The sequence below is a fragment of the Diabrotica undecimpunctata genome, chromosome 4 (assembly GCF_040954645.1).
Source record: "Diabrotica undecimpunctata isolate CICGRU chromosome 4, icDiaUnde3, whole genome shotgun sequence".
NCBI lineage: Eukaryota > Metazoa > Arthropoda > Insecta > Coleoptera > Chrysomelidae > Diabrotica > Diabrotica undecimpunctata.
In genome coordinates, this window is record NC_092806.1 from 31194575 (window position 1) to 31216385 (window position 21811).

Sequence of the window (21811 nt, forward strand, 5' to 3'; positions counted from 1 at the left end):
CAAGTCAGAAAAAATCAAGGTTTGATCATGAGTGCGAAATGGCTACAAACAGAAAGAACGTAGCAAATCAAAAAACCATTGACGCAGGATGTACACGGAGAAAAAAAAAAGAAGAGTATATACATCTTAGAAGAGAGGAAAAACGTACATATCGATGTAAGAAGAGGGAATACGAACAGAACACTTCAATGAGATACAAAATATTACAGTTCTTAACAGATGGGCGCAACATTTCAGCGAACATCTAAATATAAACGATATTGAAGGAGGTTACAACATAGACAATCAACAAAATCTACAACGTCAACTACACAGTGAAGGCCCAAAAAAAAGAAGTGTCAAATGCTATTCTAAAACTCAAAGACAATAAAGCTCCGGGAATCGATGAAATCTGTTCAAAAATGTATAAAAAAGGTGGTAATCTTTTTGCAGCAATCCAAAAACTAGTAGTACTTATATGGTAGAATAAATGGGTACCAGAAGAATGGCTAAAGGTAATGATATGCCCGTTGCATAAAAAGGGTGATCAATTGAAGTGTAAGAACTATAAAGGCATTACTCTGTTAGCATCTGCGTATAAAATCTTCGGCAATGCATTGTTTGAAAGACTTAAACATTTTACAAAGAATATTATTGGTCAATATCAATGCGGATTTACTGCTGGAAAGTCAACTACACATCAAATTCAAGGACATATTCAGATTCTAGCAAAGTCACTAGAATATAACATAGATACACACTATCTCTTCGTCGACTTCAAAGCAGCCTATGACAGTGAGAAAAACTGTATTATATAATGCAATGATAGACTTTGGGATCCCACCTAAGTTAGTTAAGTTGAACCAACTAACAATGCAAAACGTAAGCTTATGCGTTAGAACTGAAGGAGAAAACTCTACGTTCTTTGACATTAATAATGGTCTAAGACAGGGTGACGCGCTGGCGTGTCTCCTCTTTAATATTGCCTTGGAAAAATCAATCAGACAATTAAATATTAGAATGAATGGAACTATTTTTAATAAATCGACGCAAATTCTCGCATTTCCTGTAGTATTTTACAAGGTTTGCGGACGCGGCAAGTGAATTAGGACTTGTGGTAAACGAGGAAAAAACCAAATATATGTTGGTTTCTAAAAACCCCCAAAATATCCAACAGAGAATTCAAATTAATAACCATACATTTGAGCAAGTCAAAGAATTCACATATCTTGGATCGCTAGTAAACATAACAAACACAACAAGCGTCGAAATAAAAAGACACATAGCAATAGCAAACAGAACTATTCACGGTCTCCAGAAACATTTAAAAAATAAAAATATAAAACATGCAGTAAAGCTCAATATATACAAGACCTTAATAAGACCGGTTTACATATATGGGACTAAAACGTGGACATTATCTCAAAATGATGAAAGATTTCTTGGTATTTTTGAGAGAAAAATTCTTAGAAAGAGTTTTGGGGCCGTAAATGAAAATGGGCTATGGCGTCGAAGATATCACTTTGAACTGTATCAGTTATATACCGGTCCAAGTGCAGAGACATAGATAGGCTGGACACATTGCTAGGAGGTCAGATCACAAATACACGATAAAATTATTATTTTCAAAAACAGAGGAAACAAGAAGTAGGGGACGATCACGAAGGAGATGGATTGATGATGTGGAAGATGACCTACAGATTCTAAGGGTTAGAAGATGAAGGGAAGTTGCCAGGAATCGACAGGAGTGGAGACTTCTTTGTGAGCAGGCCAAGATCCACAGCTGATTGTCAAGCCACTTATGATGATGATACCAAACATAGAAAAGACCAAGTCATCATCAACCGATTCCCAATGGGACATACTCTGCTTACACACAAATACACAACTATATCTTTAAAAAGGTGGAGTTGGTATATATATCTTCTGATATATACCAAGTGCAACACTCCATATTAGTGAAACATGTAATTATCAAGTGCTCAGAACCACAGGATCTCATGTGCCCGTAGGTATAATTTAAAAACCTTGTTGATTTCCAATCAAATATCTTTGTTAAATTACCTTAAAATAACTGAACTGTGCACCAAATTGTAAAATATTATGTATTTTACTGTCTGTGCATGACCCATCGCCAATAATCCCAAGTGGTCGAGGCGGGTATATTTGAGCAAATAAAAAATGAAAGAAAAAAAGATATGGACATATTAAAGTTAAAGGCAATGTTCCTACCAAAAATCATTTAGGAAGATGATCTGATCAGATAGAGGGCATGCCTAATTACACATTCTCGTTAGCAAAACAACGTGCTCAAAAGAGAGACAAATAGAGAGCAACAGTCATGTAATGAGGCCTTAAAATACATATCATATTCCATAAAATGGGATATTACTGTGGTTACCATAAAAACATATGATGCACATAGGAATTTTAAAAATAAACAGCTTTGTTTGGAAATATAAAGTCGCATACAAGCAGGTTAGTCATCTTGCCAGTAAGGGTTAATAATAAACTCCCCCATTGTTCGTATTCGCAAAAACCATTTCAATAAAAAATCATCGATACCTATCTACTTGAATATAATTTCCAAAGGGAACGAAACAGGAAGTTAAAAGGAGAGAAATTTGGTAAAATACTACTGGGAGTGAAGTTGACAAGTCATTTCCATACATTTTCTAAAAATGAAAAGGAATAACTCTGTCAGATTTAAATAACAAATAGCTTCAATGAAACAAGAAAATAATGTTTCGCATCTGTCATGAGTTAATCCTGAGTCACGCTCGTTTTGTAGAGACGGTCATTAAGGTTTTCGAATAAAAATATATTTTTAGTGTACAATTCGTTTTTTTGTAAGAAAGGGATCAACGTAGTTATCACGACACTAATTGAATCATTTATTTCAGAAAAGGTTTATCACTTCTAAGAAAAATAAGAGGATTAAGAGATAGCTAAACATCAAAAGAAATAATTTTTACGTCTTAACAACTAAAATTCTTTAACCTTATAGACGGAGATTTTTTAAATATAATTTAATGAATCTGATTAGTAGAACTCTTGAGAGTAATAATTCGTGTTTTCACATACGCTAATGAAATATATATTTCAAGTGAGGCCACGAAAATATGGTTAGAGAATTTATACGAAGACCTGCAAAGAATTAACAGCGAGATTTAGAAAGAATAAAGCATCGGACCTAGTGAAATGGAAAGAAGTTGTAAAGAAGTGAATCGAAACATTATAAAACTAGTTTAATTATATTTTATTTAAAAACATTATCTTATTTCAAAGCCTATTAAGTTTTAAGTAAATATGTTGAAAGTATTAAACTCCGCCTCTGGTAGAGGCTGGGCGGATCAAGTAGTAACTAGAATACTAGTACCTGTCCCTGTGTCCCTATTCCGGACAAAGGAGGAGGCTTACAGCGCTAAGTTAGGTTGTGGAAAAAGAAATATTACTAAACATCTCACGCAAAAGCTTCAGAATTTGGAGCTATTACTTAGGGAATGCTCCGAAAGACACTTTAGTTACTAATTTGATTTGAGGAATGTTGAACAAATGGATTTCTATGAATGATCTTTATTTCACCTTTTTAATACACTTTGCCCATTGAGGACTTTAAGAGAAGTCTAGTACATTTTTGTGCTGTGGCTATATGCGCACAAGCCTCAGACACAGGGCCGCTTCAATGTTTAAAAATTACAATACTTAACATACCAGCCACCTTGAAAGGCACATCTATCAAATTACAAATATTAAATGATACTAAATGTGAAAAAAAATACGCAAATATAAATAAAAAAATGCTAAATAATTAAACACTTAAAATAGTAAGAATAGAGTTCATAAAATAGTAAACGCTTTGATGTATTAAAAAAGTTCATCGTTCATCACCGCTAACTGATCTCTTGGTAAAGCCTTTTGTAGTCCGAAGAGTGACAACTATGGTTACATCATCTGGACCAGGGCCAAGAGAATAAACACGACCCACCAACCAATTTAACAGGTGATGTCCTTTATCCTTTATAAGAACTGAATCTATAATCTGAATATTTGACATATGCACCTTCTATTTTTGTCGTCGTTGTAGTTCTGATAAGTAAGATCATTCATAAGTAAGATATGAATTTGAAATAACTCTTTTCAGATGAGCTTTCATAGATTTAAAACATGATTTATAGATACCTCCAAAGTGAAGTGAATATACTGGTATAAATTGCCAATTTATTTGATTATTCGCACAAACATCTCATATATTGGATTTATTTGTATTGAGAAAGTTACCTAAATCCTTTAATTCATTATAAAATCCAATAAAATTTGTACTGTTGTCTGACAAAATCTGAACTGGTTTTCCACGTCTAGATATAAAACGTTTTAATGTAGATATAGAAGATTGAGCAGTAAGATCAGTTACTAGTTCCAAGTGAATTGCTTTGATAGAAAGACAAATAAATAAATTGACGTATGCTTTGTAAAATAACGGATTATGGCCGCTTTTGGTTTTCGAGGTAAAGGGTCCTGCGAAATCAATACCCGTAACTGAAAATGGAAATGAAACAGTAACACGAGCTTTGGGTAAGTTGTCCATTATCAGGTAGACATGTTTAGGATTAAAACGAAAACATTGAACGCATTCTCTTACTACCTTTTTTGCAGTGTTTCTGCCATTAATAGGCCAGAAATTTTCTCTCACAACTGCTAAAAGATGTTGGGCACCTGAATGAAATAATAGTTGATGCTTCAAACGAAATACTAATATTGTCAGATGTTGATTAGCTGGTAACAATATAGGATGTTTTTTTATCAAATTCAAAGTTAGAATTATATATTCTTACATCAACTCTAATTATACCTATGTCGTCCAAGAAAGGGTTAAAAGAACGAATTTTACTTTTGGAAAAAATCGTTTTTCTCTTTGAAAGATGAGCTAGTTTGATTAAACAATGCATAGACCGATTTAACTCTTAAGCACAAAGACAACCTGAGTTTCTTTGAGTTTTATCATGTATAGAGCAATCAAAGATAAACCGTAGCCAATAACCAACGAGTCTCTTAAGTTTGATAATACAAGATAAATCATCGAATGGAAACGTAAAATAATTGAGTGTAATTAAAACTTGAACTGAATTCTTCATTTCGGGAAGCGATATTTGAGTATCAATACTAGATACTTTCCATAACTCTTCAGGAAGAAACAAAAATTGTGGGCCATGCCACCAAAGGTTACAGGTTTTAAGAAGAGAAGAGCTAATTCCGCGCGAAAGCAAATCAGCTGCATTTTGACTTAAAAAAACATGTCTCCAATTTCGAACTGCTATCATTGACTGAATCTCACTGATACGATTGGCTACAAAGGTTTTAAGTAAGTGAAATGGAGTGTTTATCCAACCAAGAACGATAGTAGAATCAGTCCAATAATATGAGTTCCGAAATTAAAGTTTTAATGATTTATTTACTTTATTACCAAGGTGAGCCAACATGATGACTGCACATATTTCGAGACGAGGTATTGAGACTCGCTTGGGGAAAGTTACCTTAGATTTGGCAAATAATAGGTTTACTAATATTTTACCTTATTCATTGATATTGCGAATATATATATATATATATATATATATATATATATATATATATATATATATATATATATATGTGTACAAGAGCCATATGATATTTCACTAACATCAAAAAACCGTGCATTTCTAACACAACAGAATCCTTGAGCATCACATGCCTAGGAACATTTGGTTCATTAAAATGAAATAATTGATCATATAATGTTAACCATTGAGTATAAATATCTGGAGAAACAGATTGGTCCTAATCAATTTTTTGTAACCATAATTGATGCAAGGGAATTTTGGATTTTATTATTACGAGATACGGTATATGTGCAGATAGTCTATATTAGTAGGGGAAACTCAAATCACCAAACTAAAAAATTCTGAAATTCTGAAGCTGCTATCCAATCCAATGGAATACTTCGCTTCAACGCTCAACGCTTCAAATATTACCATGTATACCAAACGCTAAATAAATATTCTAACACTGTTCTTTTTATGGTCATTTATTTCTCTTCATTTCTTTCTATTTTATTTTTCCATGTATACTAGGTTGCAGCATTATAATTGCTGTCTAGTTGTAGACCTTGCTCCATTTTCAATTTTACTTTATAAAAAGCTTCATAAAAAAATGTTTATTTTTCATTATATCAATACTTTTCTGTACACTGTATTTATAAAACCACAAAGCTTTTTCTTGTTATACTTTTATAGCTGTAGATGAATGTTGTAATTTTTTAAATCTCTTTAGTTAAAAAGAATATTTGCGATAATTTGCAAAATCTTCTTTGTATCATTGTTAATTTTTTTTGTGATTGAAATGCTTGTTTTTATGTACCATGTTTTATACAGCAAATAACAAAGGATATACCTTGATCCCCACATATAACACAAGCGTGTAAAATCCCCACAAAGTAAATATGTTTGGAAAATCGTGGCAGAGATTATCTTGTACAATTTAATTTATTCTAACATCCCCTATTTCAAAACGTTATTTCCGTTTAAAGCCTTACGTTTATCCAGTAAACAAATATAGAAACTCAAAAGGAAATCGGAGCTTCGAGGCGTAGACGCAGATGGTTTCATTAACAAAACAAATGGGGAAATTTACCAGATACGTATTATAAATGGAAAAACAATAATGTGAATTTTATATTAAGAATAAAGTTACGGATCAGTAATATTACGGTAGAAATCAGTATGTCACAATAACGTGAAATACTGAATTGAAGAGCTTATTGCAACATAATGGCAAGCCGCAATTTTACAAAATTCTATTTTATTGCATTATGCATTAAAGAAATATATTGTAACGATTTATCTATCTTTATTTACAGTCTTTTAATTTATTATTGTAATGTTCAAACACTTAATTTATTGAGTATTTATTTAATATAGTCTAACACTTATTTACACTTATTTTAATTTATATTACAATTTATATTCCCGACAATAGGCTCATTAAACCGCATCCTCATTGAGTCGACATTGTCGATCGACTCTGTCTATCGACACTGGCGACCGACAAATCGAAAAAGCTTCTTCACACCAGGACCCCTATTCCCTAACTTGTGTGAGTGGTCATGTAGGAGTTCTCATATAGTCCTATGCGAGTACTCTACTACTCTACTGGATAAAACTAAGAGAATTGCTAAATTTTAAGAGAATGGACATGCGCCGCAGAAATTATAGATGACAGAAGGCCTATAAAATGAAGAAGAATATATATTGTATACAATACATATAGTTTATATGAAAGAAAGGTTACTGAAGTTTTAAAAAACTGTTGACTTCTATTTGTTTTTGGTTTTTATATATATTTTTTTTAATGGATGATGACGATATAATAATAACTAAAAGTTTTTAAAAGAATAGTTTATAATAACGAGAATCGACAAGACAAAAAACAATACACCGTGATACAACTAACTTAACAGCAAAAACTTTTCTTCTTCATTTCCTTTTATCGTGAATATGGTTGTGGCTAGGCCTACAGTAGGTACATTTGAACTAAATAATAGGCCAAAGTTACTCGTTCGCTTTGGCAACGCTGGGTAAAATGTAGTAGACTCTCTGAATCATAGTGAATATGGTTTTTTGACACCATGTGAGCGATGACCAAGAGAGTACTCACACCGATGAGTTGTCGTGCACGAGCACTCTCATGAGTTACAGAATACGGCCCCAGGTAGGCAGAATATTTGTCGACAGTCGAAACGAAAATGTGTGATGAAGATGACTTCGAAGATGACAGTCGAAACTAAAAAACGTAAATTATCGCGTAAAAGAAGATTTTGGGTTTGACCAAGTCTTCAAAGTAGAAATCAGTATAGCGGTAGTAAACTGATGGAAGATTTGAAAAAGGATGATATCGATATATTTAACCTTGAATACAGATGTAACGGTGGTTTCAGAAATTTTTTTCGAATGTCGGAAAGTGAATTGGAATATTTTTTGCAAAAAATTGGGCCAAAAATTTGTAAGCAAGAGACCAATTGTAGACCTGCCATTCCAACAAAGGAGCGTCTCGCCGTGACTTTACCATTTTTATCTACTGGAGATTCGTATCACTCACTGATGTATCTATTAAAAATTTCAAAACAAGTGATTTTTCAAATTGTTCCGGAGGTCTGCGATGCCCTTATTGCTACATCACAAGATTACATAAAGGTTAGTAGAGTTTTACTAAGTGGTACTTACAGCACCATAGCAGTAAAATGAAGTGAACTAATTCGGAAATAAAACTAAGTTTTCAAAAAAATGTAAGTAGCAAACCCAAAATTATAAATCGTGCTGTCATATCTACTATGGTACTGTGCTTATTGTGACGTGCCACGTCCCGGACATTATAGTTGTTGAATGAAATGATCCATGGCTTCATCATATTCAGTACCTGATTCTGTCGGAGTTGAAGGGTTAGTAAAAGATGAACATAAAAAATGCTCTGGGGATGGGTGCGGTACTAAAGTCGTTATTGAACTAACAGGATACTGCTGGCGCTGAGGCTGAGGATAATATTGCGGTGGTGGCTACTGTGATACTGGATAGTTGTACTTGCCCAATTTTCCTTCAAACAGAATCGTGCTTATCATGTGTTGCACTCTATCTTGAGCATAATCAGTAGGTAAATTTCGTAATGTAACAGCAACTTCTTTTCCAAATACACTAAAGACATTCTTTTTATTTCTTTTCGAAAACACCTACGTCATCATCCTGTATGCATCAATAACCATTGGGTCATTACGGTTCCTTTTCTTGGATGGCACATGGTCAAGATTTGGTGACTTGAACTGTTTTTTCGCACTTGTGTTTCCCTTTGGGCGTTTAACTTTTTTGACATTTCCAGCATTTGCATTATTACATTCTGCTAGATTGTCTTCTGTCGCATCATTTGTGGGAATAAAATATTGACTATAATCAAGATAATCTATATTAGATTAATTTGAAGTTAAATAGGTTAGATAATAAAAATAAACAGGTCTTTTCATTTCAGATGTCTAAAACCGAGGTAGAATGGAAAGCTATTGCAGAGGACTATTACAATCGTTGGAACTTTCCAAACTGTGTCTGAGCTATGGACGGAAAACACATAGCAGTGCAATAAATAGCGCCACTGAATTTTTTAATTACAAAGGGTTCTTCAGTATTGTTTTATTTGCCATAGTCGATGCAAATTATAATATTATTTATGCCAATGTGGGATGCCAAGGGCGTATTTCTGATGATGCTGTGTTTAGTAGCACTGTATTTAATAAATTTCTTGAAGAAAATACAATGCATTTGCCTGCGGAAAATCTGCTTCCAAATAGTGAAGTAAAAAGCCTGTTCATTTTTGTGGCATTTTTTCTGTCTACAAACATAATGAAACCTTATGCAGGGGTTCATCCTAAGGGTTCTAGTGAAAGAGTATTTAATTATCGTGCAAGCAGGGCTCGGAGATTATCTGAAAATGGTTTTGGAATAATATCTAGCGTATTTAGAGTATTTCGCCAACCAATGCTATAGAACCGACTACTGCCTCTAAGATAATCTTAATAGCATGTTATCTATTCAATTTTCTTAGAAAAAGTACACCCAGGAATATTGACAATCCTCCTGGAACATACGATGCTGACTGTTCTGACACCACAGACTTGATTCCAGGAGCTTGGAGAAGTGAAGTTTGTAATCAACCTGTATTAGTAAACTTACCAAAACTATCCAGAAAACGTGCACTGCGTGTTCTATATGCGACAAACGTGTTAAAAGACTATTTTATGACACCAGAAGGAGAAGTGCCTTGGCAATACCTAACGTGATAAAATGTGTATTATTATAAAAATATTATGTAGCCTAATAAAAAAGAAATTGTGGGTGTAAAATATATTTATTTTATCCTCCGAATCCAATATCTCTCTGGTCTTATTTTTGTCACGTAAGAATCTTAAACTTTCATAAGCAAACAATTTACTTTTGTACACATCCTCCATGCCACTGCCAGATTTATTGCCATCCTTTGTTTTTTTATTTCTTTTGCTAACTGACTTTAAAGATTTTTTATTTTTTGTTCTACCACTTACTTTTTTATATTAAATTGACTGGCAATTTCAATCAAAGCATCATGCCTCATGTTTCGGTCTTTATAATATTTGCCTCTAGTGTTCCATATATTGTTTTTAATATGTACGCTTCAATACCATCACTTTTTCTTTTTCCATTCCATTTTGCCGAGAAGTACAAAAGACGAGACTTTGGATGAGACTGAGACTACGCCGCGCGCAAACTGAATTATTTTTATTAATGTTGAAAGTCGAATGCTAGCTAGTACGTCCACACTTCGGATTCGACTCGACTACCCTTTGATTTTACCGACAGAGCATGGAAAACCAGTCGACAGGTTGAACGACATCTTTTGTCTATCGACAAAGTCGATTGCCGCGTACACACTCAGTCGAAAGTGTCGATAGACAAAGTCGATCGAGAATGTCGACTCAATGAGGACGCGGCTTTATATTTCAAAACTCGACTCGATATTCATTTTTAAACTAACTGTTACAATAAAGGTTTCTCTATATAGAAAAAAAAAAGATAGTGCGAACACTCCTGACCACGGCGCAGTAGACGAAATCCCTTCGATTATAGGGATCTGGAGATCCCTAGAATCGAAGCGTCTACCTGTTCCACAGTATATTGCTAAAAGAATTCTTTATAAAGCAATATACTGTGCCTGTTCGCCGGTAACCCTTCGTGAACCTTTTCGAATGCTGTGGAAGCCAGCCAGGTTTGTATATGTGGTGATTATTGCAGTCCATCGTGGAGTTATTGCTGTATCTTATTAGTGCAATCATTAGTTTCTGTTGAATTGTTCGCTTAAAACGCGATAGTCACATCAAAATGACGTCGACTACATATACACACGTGCTACTTAAGAGCTATTTTAAGCAAAAATAGCATTTTAAATGTAAATTTGTTTAATGATAGTGATCGCAGTGTAGCAGACAAAGACTTTAGGCCCAGTAACCATGATTTTTCGTCTAAATCTAGTAAAGTGGGCATTTTTGAAGCGAAGCTTCTGTACTGGCGTTTTAATTCATCTTATCTCTACAGTAAAAAACTGAAGCAAGCGTCACGGAGCTAGCGTCACAAGATGGCATCGTTACGGGTAGCGTCCCAAAAATAGCGGGTTTTTTTACATTGATTCACTACTCTCGATTAATTCGTTTTTAGTCATTATATCTTTACTCTAAATACATTTAAATAAAAAACTGCATGAAACATAACTAACAAAATACAGGTACTCCAGTAGTCAGAGACGAAAATGCCACTAAACCTCCAAAAATCATACGAACAAGCTGAATTTTGCTTTGAATTGAAAATGTTAATTTTGGGACGTTAAAAAAGATACAAAAAAGTTTACCACTTTTACCCGTGGGGTTTCTATTAAAACCCCACACGTAGAGAGGGAAACACGGAACAAAATCGATTTACCAAGAATCTGTACGTCATAGAAAAAAATGTTTTAAATAAAAAATGTAGCTAAGATAATTTTGAACAAAAATTTTATTAGAATTTTTTGTGTAGAATAAATGTTCTCTCAGAAACAAACATTTGAAATATGCTTAAAAAATGCTGAATTTAAACTTTCACGTTACAAACGATATAAAACGTTTAAAACTGCTCTTTTTTAAATGCACTAGTACGTTTTTCAAAAGTACTTAACTTCTGCTATACATTACAACAAAAACCGTCTCCTTGGAGGCACTTCCCGTGACGTGCAATCATTTGTAATGTAAAAGTTTAAATTCTGCGTTTTTAGTCATATTTCAACTGCCTCATATTTGTTCCCAAAAATCAAAATTGAATTTTCATGTTATAGGTTTGAAAGACTGGTCTTCAGTAATGGAAATTTCACTACGACCGGTCAATAAGAGTAGTCAATTTTATTGATCTCATGAAAATCCTAAAAAATGGCAAAAATCGCGCAAGGTTGTTTAATGAACAGCCATATAGAAACTACCTTCATTTGCGGCAAAGTACAAACATTGCATATAAGAGCTGCACTTTTCATCTTCAAAACACATTTAGACTCGATACATCGATATAAAAAAAACCTTAATTTTCTTATGAGATCGCACATACCAAGGATGTTTCACCCTCGCGACCTATCATCGCGGTTTACAGCAATGTCCATGCCAGAACAAAATAGTTTGTTTTACATCGCGATCGAGCTGTTCATCGCGTGGTAATTTACAGTTAAAATAACTTTACTTATTTAAAGTTTATTAGTGGTTTTCAAACTACGTGATATTCCCCAGAGATACGGATGGTACAACAAATATACTGAAATGTATCCAGACTTATTCTCATATAAGCATAAAATCTGTGTGAGTGGTGTTTCTTAAGCTCGTTTGAATTACAAATGATCCACTACTTTTTACTTGAAGACAAAAATTCACTCTCGTTACTATTGTTGCTCATGTACATAATTTTATAATGTAAAAAAGCTCAATTTCCCGAAATAACCTGTCAGTCACCTCAGAAACCGCATAGAACACAGAAAGGAAGGTATCTTCGGTATGTTTTGCAAGTCGTCGATGTAGACCGCGACTGCGACCTCCACCGCGCATATCCATGTATCTTCGGTATGTCCGTAACTTTACATAGGGTTTGAACTACCTCGGTCTTATACTTGTAAGACTTGTGATTAGCCATTACAATTAAGGTAGCAAAAGTCCTTGTCGCTTGGGAATTTTAGACAGTGATGGGCAAAATTGCAGGTTATAGAACGAACATTCTTTATTAGTAAATGTGCAAAGATTTTTTTACTTTAATTAAGAAATATTATATTTTTCTAAAGTCAATCGTAATAAGAATTTAGCAGTTCATCGTCTATTCATGCACGGGCAGAATGATGTTTGTTACAGCCAGTATACAATTTGCGTCCACCTGTGAACGATACCGTTGACTTCTAACTTGAATCTACTAAACTGAAACTAAACGTCGTTGAATACTAACGACGTTGACCTTCAACGATAGACATTTAATGACATGTACGATTTTCACATCTTTGACTTCCTTAGCTGTATATACTTATTTTATTTCAGTTCCTTTTCCTACTTAATATTTTTTTATATTAATTTGTAATAAGACACACATTTCCTTCCCAAAGCATGGACAAGATAATAAATGTGGCGTTTTATGATGGGAAGTTGTTTTCACATTTCTGTTCGTCTCTTTTTAGTCAATCTTTGTGACGAATAAAACATTTAAGTGTCAAACGATTTCATTTCTTTAAAGAACCCCAAACAAAATAAATTTCTCCGTTTTATTCTGCGGCATCAAATTTTACCGTCGAATAATTTTCTTTGGGTGTCTTTATTGAAAACTGAAAACCTAATAATCACTGTGATCGATTCAGTAATGAAAATGAATGAATAAATTAAAATAAAATAATAATAACTTACCTTTAACGTCCCTGTGTTTTGAAATGTTAATTCGGATTCTTCTCCGTTCAGCATAATGGATACCGTTTGAGCTCCCCGCAGATCTGCAAACATAAGTTATTGAAAGCGAATTTGAATTTGACTGAATTAATTTTGTCTTTCCTCTTCTGAATGGCTGTTTACTTATTCATCTAAATTAGAACAAGGAAAAATAATATGCATCGGTACTAATTACTCTAAGCAAGGCACCATTTTTAAACAGCGCGATTTATTTGTGAAAAATCTTACAGTTAATACACGTTTTTTGTTTATGAAATCATTTTAACCCACTAAGTCTTGTTTTAAAGGCTTTAAAAGCGTCTAGATATTTCATCTGTAGAACATTTTTTTAATTTTCTTTTTCATTTTTTATGGTCCACAAAAGGAAATATGGCGCTTTATAAGACATCAAAGAAGGCAGATAAAGGAACTAATAGAACCCCCATATATGATTGTCATGAACAAGTATTCGTCCATACAGAATACGAATATGGACGAATTTTGAGAAATATGATAGAGGAAAATATAAGCACAATGAAGAGGAAAAACAAAGCGGGTTCCGTGCAGGAAGATCGTGCACCGATAACGTATTTTGTCTTAAACAAATAATAGAAAAAAGATCGGCTAAGAATCTAGAAACTCATATTACTTTTGTAGACCTGCAAAAAGCATATTACAACATCCCCTTAACAAAACTGTGGACAACGTTGAAACGATCTAACATTAACCACACATTGATAAATGCTGTACAAGAACTATACAGAGACTCAAAGGCACAGATAAAAACAGGAAAATATCTAACGGAAGAATTCCTGGTTACAAAAGGCTTGCGACAGGAATGCTGTATCTCACCAACCTTATTCAAGATATATGTTGCAGCGGCATTGGAAAGATGGAAAAGAAAGGTGCATAGGATGGGTATAGAGCTTAGCAATGAATCTATATATACACTCCAGTTTGCTGATGACCAGGTAGTGCTAGCGACCGACAGGGAAGACATGCAGTACATGCTGAGAAAACTGATAGAAGAATATAACGACTGGGGAATGAATGTCAATACAACAAAAATCAAATATCTTTGTATTGGAAACGAGTCAGATAACATCGACCTCGAAAACGGACAACATATTTCCTGCTGTCAGAGCTATGCCTACTTGGGTGTTGCCTTTGACAATACAGGAACTGATACACGGGAAATAGAAAAACGAATCACTCAAGCAAAGAAAGTCTTAGGATATCTCAATGGTATACTGTGGAGTAAAGAGATAATGAAAGGAAGAAAATTTAATATATATGAGACCATGATTAAAACTACTCTTCTTTAAGGCGCTGAAACATGGAGAATTAGTGAAAAGAACAATAATCGAATAGAAGCAGTAGAGATGGATGCAATGAGAAGATCTTTAGGTATTTACAGACGAGACCGAATCAGAAATGATGTAATAAAACAACGTATGGGAATAGAATGAAATATAACTCAAGATATAGAGAAGAAACAATTAAGGTGGCATGGGCATGTTCAACGGATGTCAGCAACAAGACTCCCCAAAAAAGTAATAGAATGGCAACCGATAGGTCGACGGAAAAGAGGAAGACCCAGATTAGAATGGCAACACGGCGTAAACAAGTCCATGAGCGAAAGAAATTTAACAACAAACGACTGCGAAGATAGGAAGATATGGTGTTTAGGTATCGGACAACGTCGAAAGACGTTCTAAACCGATGTATATATATGAACAAGAATTCTTGGTGAACGTGATTTGGGCAAAGGTAAGCAACATCTGGGGATTTACCAACTATGAATATTGGGAACTGAAATACGAAATATTTTATGTTATTATATACTAATATTTGTCTTTTTAAAATAATAAATTTAAAATAATGGCATTAAACGTATTGAATATATTGTTCCTTTCATAAAAACATTCTTAAAAGTTCATAAAAAAATTTTAGTGAAATTCTAGAGATATTTTTAGTTTTATTTAAAACTAGCGGACCCGACAGACTTCGTTCTGTCAAATAGATTTGTAATGTGGCAGATTATTTCTTTAATTCTCCGTCACCGTCTTAAACAGAACCGTCACCATGATGATAGGGCGGTGTTTGAGGGTCAGCTCGGTTGACCTAAGTATCTTCGCTTCCACGAACTTTAGCCACCCTTTTGGACCCACTAAAAACCCCGACTGGATGTTTGCCAGAGGACTTCAAACTAAGAGGGGAACTTAAGGTTCAAACCTGATTGAAAAATAATCTATAGGGATAGTGGGAACCTAAAGATGACAAATATTTATAAAGTGGGTGCTTCAATGACAAAACATAAAGATAATTAATTATTTATTATTATTATTAACATAGGGTTAATAACCGATGTAATAAAGAATAATGAAATAAAACGTATATAATTATTTTTAGTAATCGCCTTATTGTAACTCAAGTGAATCATAATTATTAACAAAAATCTGTTTTATTTTTATTGTAGTGCTTTATGATATACAATATTTTTTGTTTCAACAGGATGGTGCGCCTCCGCATTATGCTTTAGATGTTCGAAGGTACCTAAACGAAATTTTTCCGAACAGGTAGATTGGAAGACGTGGACATATTGAATGGCCAGCGAGGTCGCCAGACCTTAATCCTTCGGATTATTTTATGTGGGGTCATTTAAAGAATGTTGTTTATAAAACGAAACCACCAAATATTGGAGACATAAAAACAAGAATTCGTAAAGAAATAAACAATATTTCTCAAGAAAGCATAAACAAGGTTCTACAAGAATTTATACAACGTTTGGGTTACTGTCAAATACCACAAGGGCTACAATTCGAACATTTAAGATTAAGTCATGTATTAATTACTGGATTACTTTCAAGTTATTTATTATAATTTATTTATAATTTATTAATATTATAAATCAATAAAAATTAATTTTCTAAGCGCATATCTTTCAAATTATATCCGTTAGACCCGCAGTATTATACTTTTTTGGAATCAGCTCTTTTTATAGATATTTTTCTAAAAATGTCCTAAAGTACAGGGTGTTACATTTAAAAAAAGAGACGATGACGTCATCACTGTAATGTGTATTACCTTGTATAATGAAATTTTATTGTAAAATGTAGGACATTAAATTTAAAAATTGACGTGTTTTAGATTTTTTTAAAAAGCCTTTTCATTTAGGAAATATCGAATTTATTCCATACTTTACGGACACACTGTACATAGAATATCATGCCAAACGTAATGCTTATAATTGACCGTCCTCAGTTTAGTTAATCTTTGGCTGTTGTTGCTGGGAATTTCGTATTTTACGAATCTCCTCATTATTGGTCTACCCATTTTTTTTCCTTTAATAATTTATTAAAATCACTCATTTTTAACTTTATATCCCGTTTTGGTAATGAAAAAACATTTCAATAAAGCAGTATTATAAATTCGTACGTACTTAATTAAAACCGTATTGCTTTACGACTATAGAAAACGTTCGTCGTTTTCGCCTTAATTGAATCAACATTCATATATTCTAAAGACTCCCCTTGCCTGCGCTTCTCCAAGATGCAAAACGTTGTCATACAGAATCGAGATCGTTAGGTATTACACTTTGATGTTCCAAAAATATAATCTATTTCTAAATGAAATACATGCTGGCAAAATGAACTTGTTTTCGGGTCAGTGGCAACGAACTCATGTTCATTTGTAACACACAAACTTGTATTTTTTGCTTTAAGCAATATTTTTAATTAAAATCGTGTAAAAGAGGCTAAAAGCAGATTTATCATATGACTGAGTTAATTCTGAATATATAGTAAAATAAACGATATAATATAGCTTGTAAAAGAGTTTAAATCATTCAATATCTATTTTGAAATAAAACTAATTTATGAATATTTTAAGTGACACTGACAAAATATCGAATTTATATTTAAATCCTCTTTCGATTCAATGCTAGTTAAAAACCATTTAAGCACTGTCCTGCTGTATTTCACCAATTATAATATTTATGGTCAAAATGGAAAAGCTAGCTTTTGGAAAAGGTGAAAAGGGTGGTTGTAATCCAAGTGCTGAGGAATTCTATTTGTTCTTTTCGAAATGCCTGTTTTCTTTGCCACTTTTTCAATTAATTTTGAATGTACCTTACATTTCACAAATGTAAACTTCTTATCACAATCAATTGTGGTTTAATCCCATATAAATACAATATCATAATAGAAATCTTATTTGAATATTCTTAAACCGGTATTTTCTTAACATTTTTTCTTATAATTTCGACGATGGTTCATTTCTTATGTCTTCATTGCATAAGCTGTCAGGTTTTGTAGAACCCTTTAAACTTCTTAAACATTTTATTTCCTAAGCTTTAATTATGGTTTTATATTTTTTATTCAGATTTCACTTAGGGAAAGGGTGTACAAAATGACATAGATTAAAAAAAAACCGAAAATTTTGCTTAAAGAAAACAGTTTTTTAAACAAAACTTGGATAGAACACAAACTAAAGTATTTGAAACACTTCAGAAGTTTTTAACAAAGTCGGAGAAAATATAAATTTTTAGCAAAACATATAAAAATGAACAAGAAAAGTTCATTTTACCCCACCTGGCGGGCAAAATGACACATTAATAGCGATTTATATTCTTCAGTCGGTACAAAGCTCGCAAACAAACATTTTTGTTTCTTGTCTAGTCTACTCTCAGTTCTCAGCTCTAGTGCACACTCAGCATGTGCCCACTTTTGACACGAACAACAGCATGCCATAGCTCACCTTTTTTAGACAACTTGTACAGTTCTGTACAGTAAATGCAAGCATCATCATCATTTTCTTCATCAGCAGAAAAAGGGTCTCTTTCATTTTCCGACTCGCATTCTATAAAAACATTCTTTTTTATCGCTCTTTTTATTTTTGGAGGGATCTCTGGTTTCGGTTTGCTTTTTTCTTTTGCCTTCTCAAATTTGGAGTTGAGTAAGGAATAGAAGTGCCTTGACGTTTTCTTGCCTTTCTTTTTGCTGGCCGAAAACAAATGGTCCGACTGGAACTGGACTTAAATCTGCCGGATCTACCACTAGTAAAATGCCACTTGTTGGAATTTGCAAGTTTGACTGAGCTGTTATCACATTAGGGACTTCTATGGTAAAAGAGGAAGGTCCAGATTTTTCATTATTATCATAAACGTTTACAGTAGGTTTGACACTATCTACTACAACAGTTGTAGTTTCAGATGCTTGAAACATCATGTAGTCGGGGAATACATCGGGATTTATTGGGTAGATACCAGTTTTGAAAAATCCATGAGCGGCATTCTGGACATTAGCTATTTTTCCATAGGCTTCATTTACCAGACCATCAATTTGGAACTGAGTCTCAACTCGACCAGGATGAGCTTTGAGCCATTTGGTTATTTCTTGGTTATAATAGGTTTTGAGAGGACCAAAGAATGCTACGTCGAGAGGTTGCATCCGATGTGTACAGTGAGATGGCAAACATAAAAGTACAATGCCATTTTCTTTGGTGTACAGAACAAACCTCAAGATATTTGTGACTTGAATGTCCATCCACAATTAACAAAACCTTCTCGGTGGAAGATGCCTTAGCATATTTTGGAAATGCTGCAACCATTGTAAAAACACTGGACCCGTCATCCAGCCAGTCTCCTGGGAAATACATAAAGTTTCTGCTGGTGTATGGTCAGTTAATTCCTTTTTCACATTTTTTCGTGGACATATTAAAGTAGATGGAATATTGCTCCCGTTAGTGTACATACAGCAAACAACTGTCACGTGGGAACTTCGTTCGGCGCTGGTAATTGCACCTACTTGTTTGCGACCGGCTGTAGCAAACACTTTCTGCGGGTGTTGTACGGTAGATACTGCAGATTCATCTGCATTATATATCTTCATGGGATCAATATTTTCCTTTATCAAAGTGTTTTCTAACACTTTAAGAACCTAAGCTACTTGAGGTTTATTAAAGGCCTGCGCTTTTGCTGCAGATGTGGCTTTGGGTTTACGCAGTGTTATATCTGGATTTTTTCTGCGAAATTCTCTTAACCAATATTTTCCAGCGGCCTTTTTCTGATCATTAAAATTATATTTAAACCCATTTTTGACTGCTAAATTATAAGATAACTCTAATACGTTTCGTCTCTTTAGTGCAAAGAACCTTGACTCTAGCATTTTTATATGTTCAACCAACTGTTTTTTCCATTTCTATGGGAAAAATAGGTTTAAACCTGCCAAGTCGTTATTCCCCTGTTTTTAAATTCTTATTTTTTTGCAAGGTATGCCTTCTTAGGGTTGCTTGAGGTATATTGATAAGATTTGATGACTTGAGCCACCCCATTTAACCTTCATTAACAGTTTCTATTGCCTTTACCATGGAATCTGTATCCCATGATTGCCTATTGGTCGTTCTTGCGTAATTTCGCGGCATAATCTGTAAAAAACAGAAATGTTATCCATTTGTAAGGCACAATATTTTTATCTATGTACGATCAGGTAAAATGATGTATTATGCCATTTTGCCCTCTATACCCTTATGTCATTTTACAACACATGAACTTAATTTAAAGAAATACAATTTTTGACAAAACAATAACTTTTTAAATAGGAAAACAATAAAACAATAATCCTTATAATTTATCATAAATATTTAAACTTACCAGTTTATCGCACTAAAAATATACAGCAGATTTTAATATTTCGCGCCAAAAACTTTTCGATGCCAAAAATAAAATAATCGAATGTGCTCCCACTCTGACCGATGAAGCGGAACTGAATGCAAACTAGCATGACTGGTACCCACGCCAGAATTAGATATTTGTTTCTGAGGACTCCTGAACAGTGAATTCTGTATATACAAGCACTATGTCATTATCATCTCATCATCTTTGGCTCTACAACCCTGTATGGGTCTTGGCCTGTTCAAGAATTAGTCTCCATTCCCCCCTATCTTTCGACTTGGCTTTCCAATTTCTGACCCCTAGATTCATCAAGTCATCTTCGACTTGAGTTTTAAATCTAGATCTTGGCCTACCTCTCTTCTTGGTTCCTACTGGCTCTTGATATAATATCTGTCTTTGGGGGCCTTCAGTGTCTATTCTTTCAAGGTGTCCTAGCCACCTTAGTCTATTAATTTTAATACAACGGACGATGTTGCATTTTTCATAGCATTGATACAACTCAAAATTGTAGCGCCTGCGCCATATTTACAGGCGCTTTACAACCAGGACAGGTTTAATAAGAGTTTCATACATTAGTATCTTGGGTTTTCTGCCAATTATGTGTGATGTTAAGAGCTGCTTTAGTCCAAAGTAAGCTCTTTTTGCCAGGTATATTCTTCTTTTACATTTCAGGTACTTCCAGGTCTTCCAGGTACATTTCTTCTCAGGAGTGGGAAAGGATCAAAGAGCAAGAGCAGGGATATCAATATTTGTACACAAGAAATTTGAAAAATATATTAAATCTTGGGAAGCATACAACGAACGTTTTATTAAAGTGACGGTTCTCCTAAGAGGAACACAAATAACAATTCTGGGGGTATATGCCGTAAATGATGACTACTCAGTGCAAGAAAAGGAAGCTTTTGAAGAAGACTTTAGAAAAATCCTGAACGAAATTCCTAACAGCCATGAGATTATATGCGGAGGAGACCTGAATGCCAGAGTAGGAAAACAAGTTCAAAGTAAAGTGGTAGGCATGCATGGAGAAGAAACTGTTAACAACAACGGAGAAAGACTCATAAATATATGCCAACAATATGAGCTAAAGATTTTGAATGGTTTTTTCGCCCACAAGAACATACATAAATACACCTGGTATCAGCACACAAGAGGTCTAAAATCGATAATAGATTATTTCATAACAAGACAACAAACTAAGTTAAGAGTACAGGACGTAAAGGTGAATAGAGGAGCAGAGTGCGGCTCGGACCACTGCCTGATAATAGGAAAAATATATACACCATTCGTAGACAGGAACCACACAGACATCAACAAAGAACACAGAGAAAAAATAGAGAGAACTACGTACACCTTAGATAATCTAGATAACGAGAGCACACAGTTACTTTACTCCTGGAGACTAACACAAAAACTACAGGAATCACACAGATCAACGACGGATGAATACGAACATATAAAAAACTGCATGAAAGACGCAGCGCTAGAAGCCTTAGGGCCACAGGTACGAAGAGTAGATAAACCATATTGGTGGGATAAAGAAGTGGAAGAAAAGATAAAAAGAAAAAAGGAAGTATATCTACAGTTATTACAACAGGGAGACGAACGTACAAAACAACAATATAAAAACCTGAATAAAG

General features: G+C 33.9%; 1 protein-coding gene across 2 annotated transcripts in view; it reads right to left on the reverse strand.

The window, feature by feature from the left end:
- Positions 1–21811, reverse strand: part of Rgk3 (Rad, Gem/Kir family member 3) — a 416027-nt gene that overhangs the window by 25808 nt on the left and 368408 nt on the right. For both annotated transcript variants that reach the window (XM_072529289.1, XM_072529288.1), the window contains one exon: positions 13484–13566. In XM_072529289.1, coding sequence (XP_072385390.1) covers positions 13484–13566 — 83 coding nt within the window. The remainder of the gene's footprint in view (positions 1–13483; positions 13567–21811) is intronic.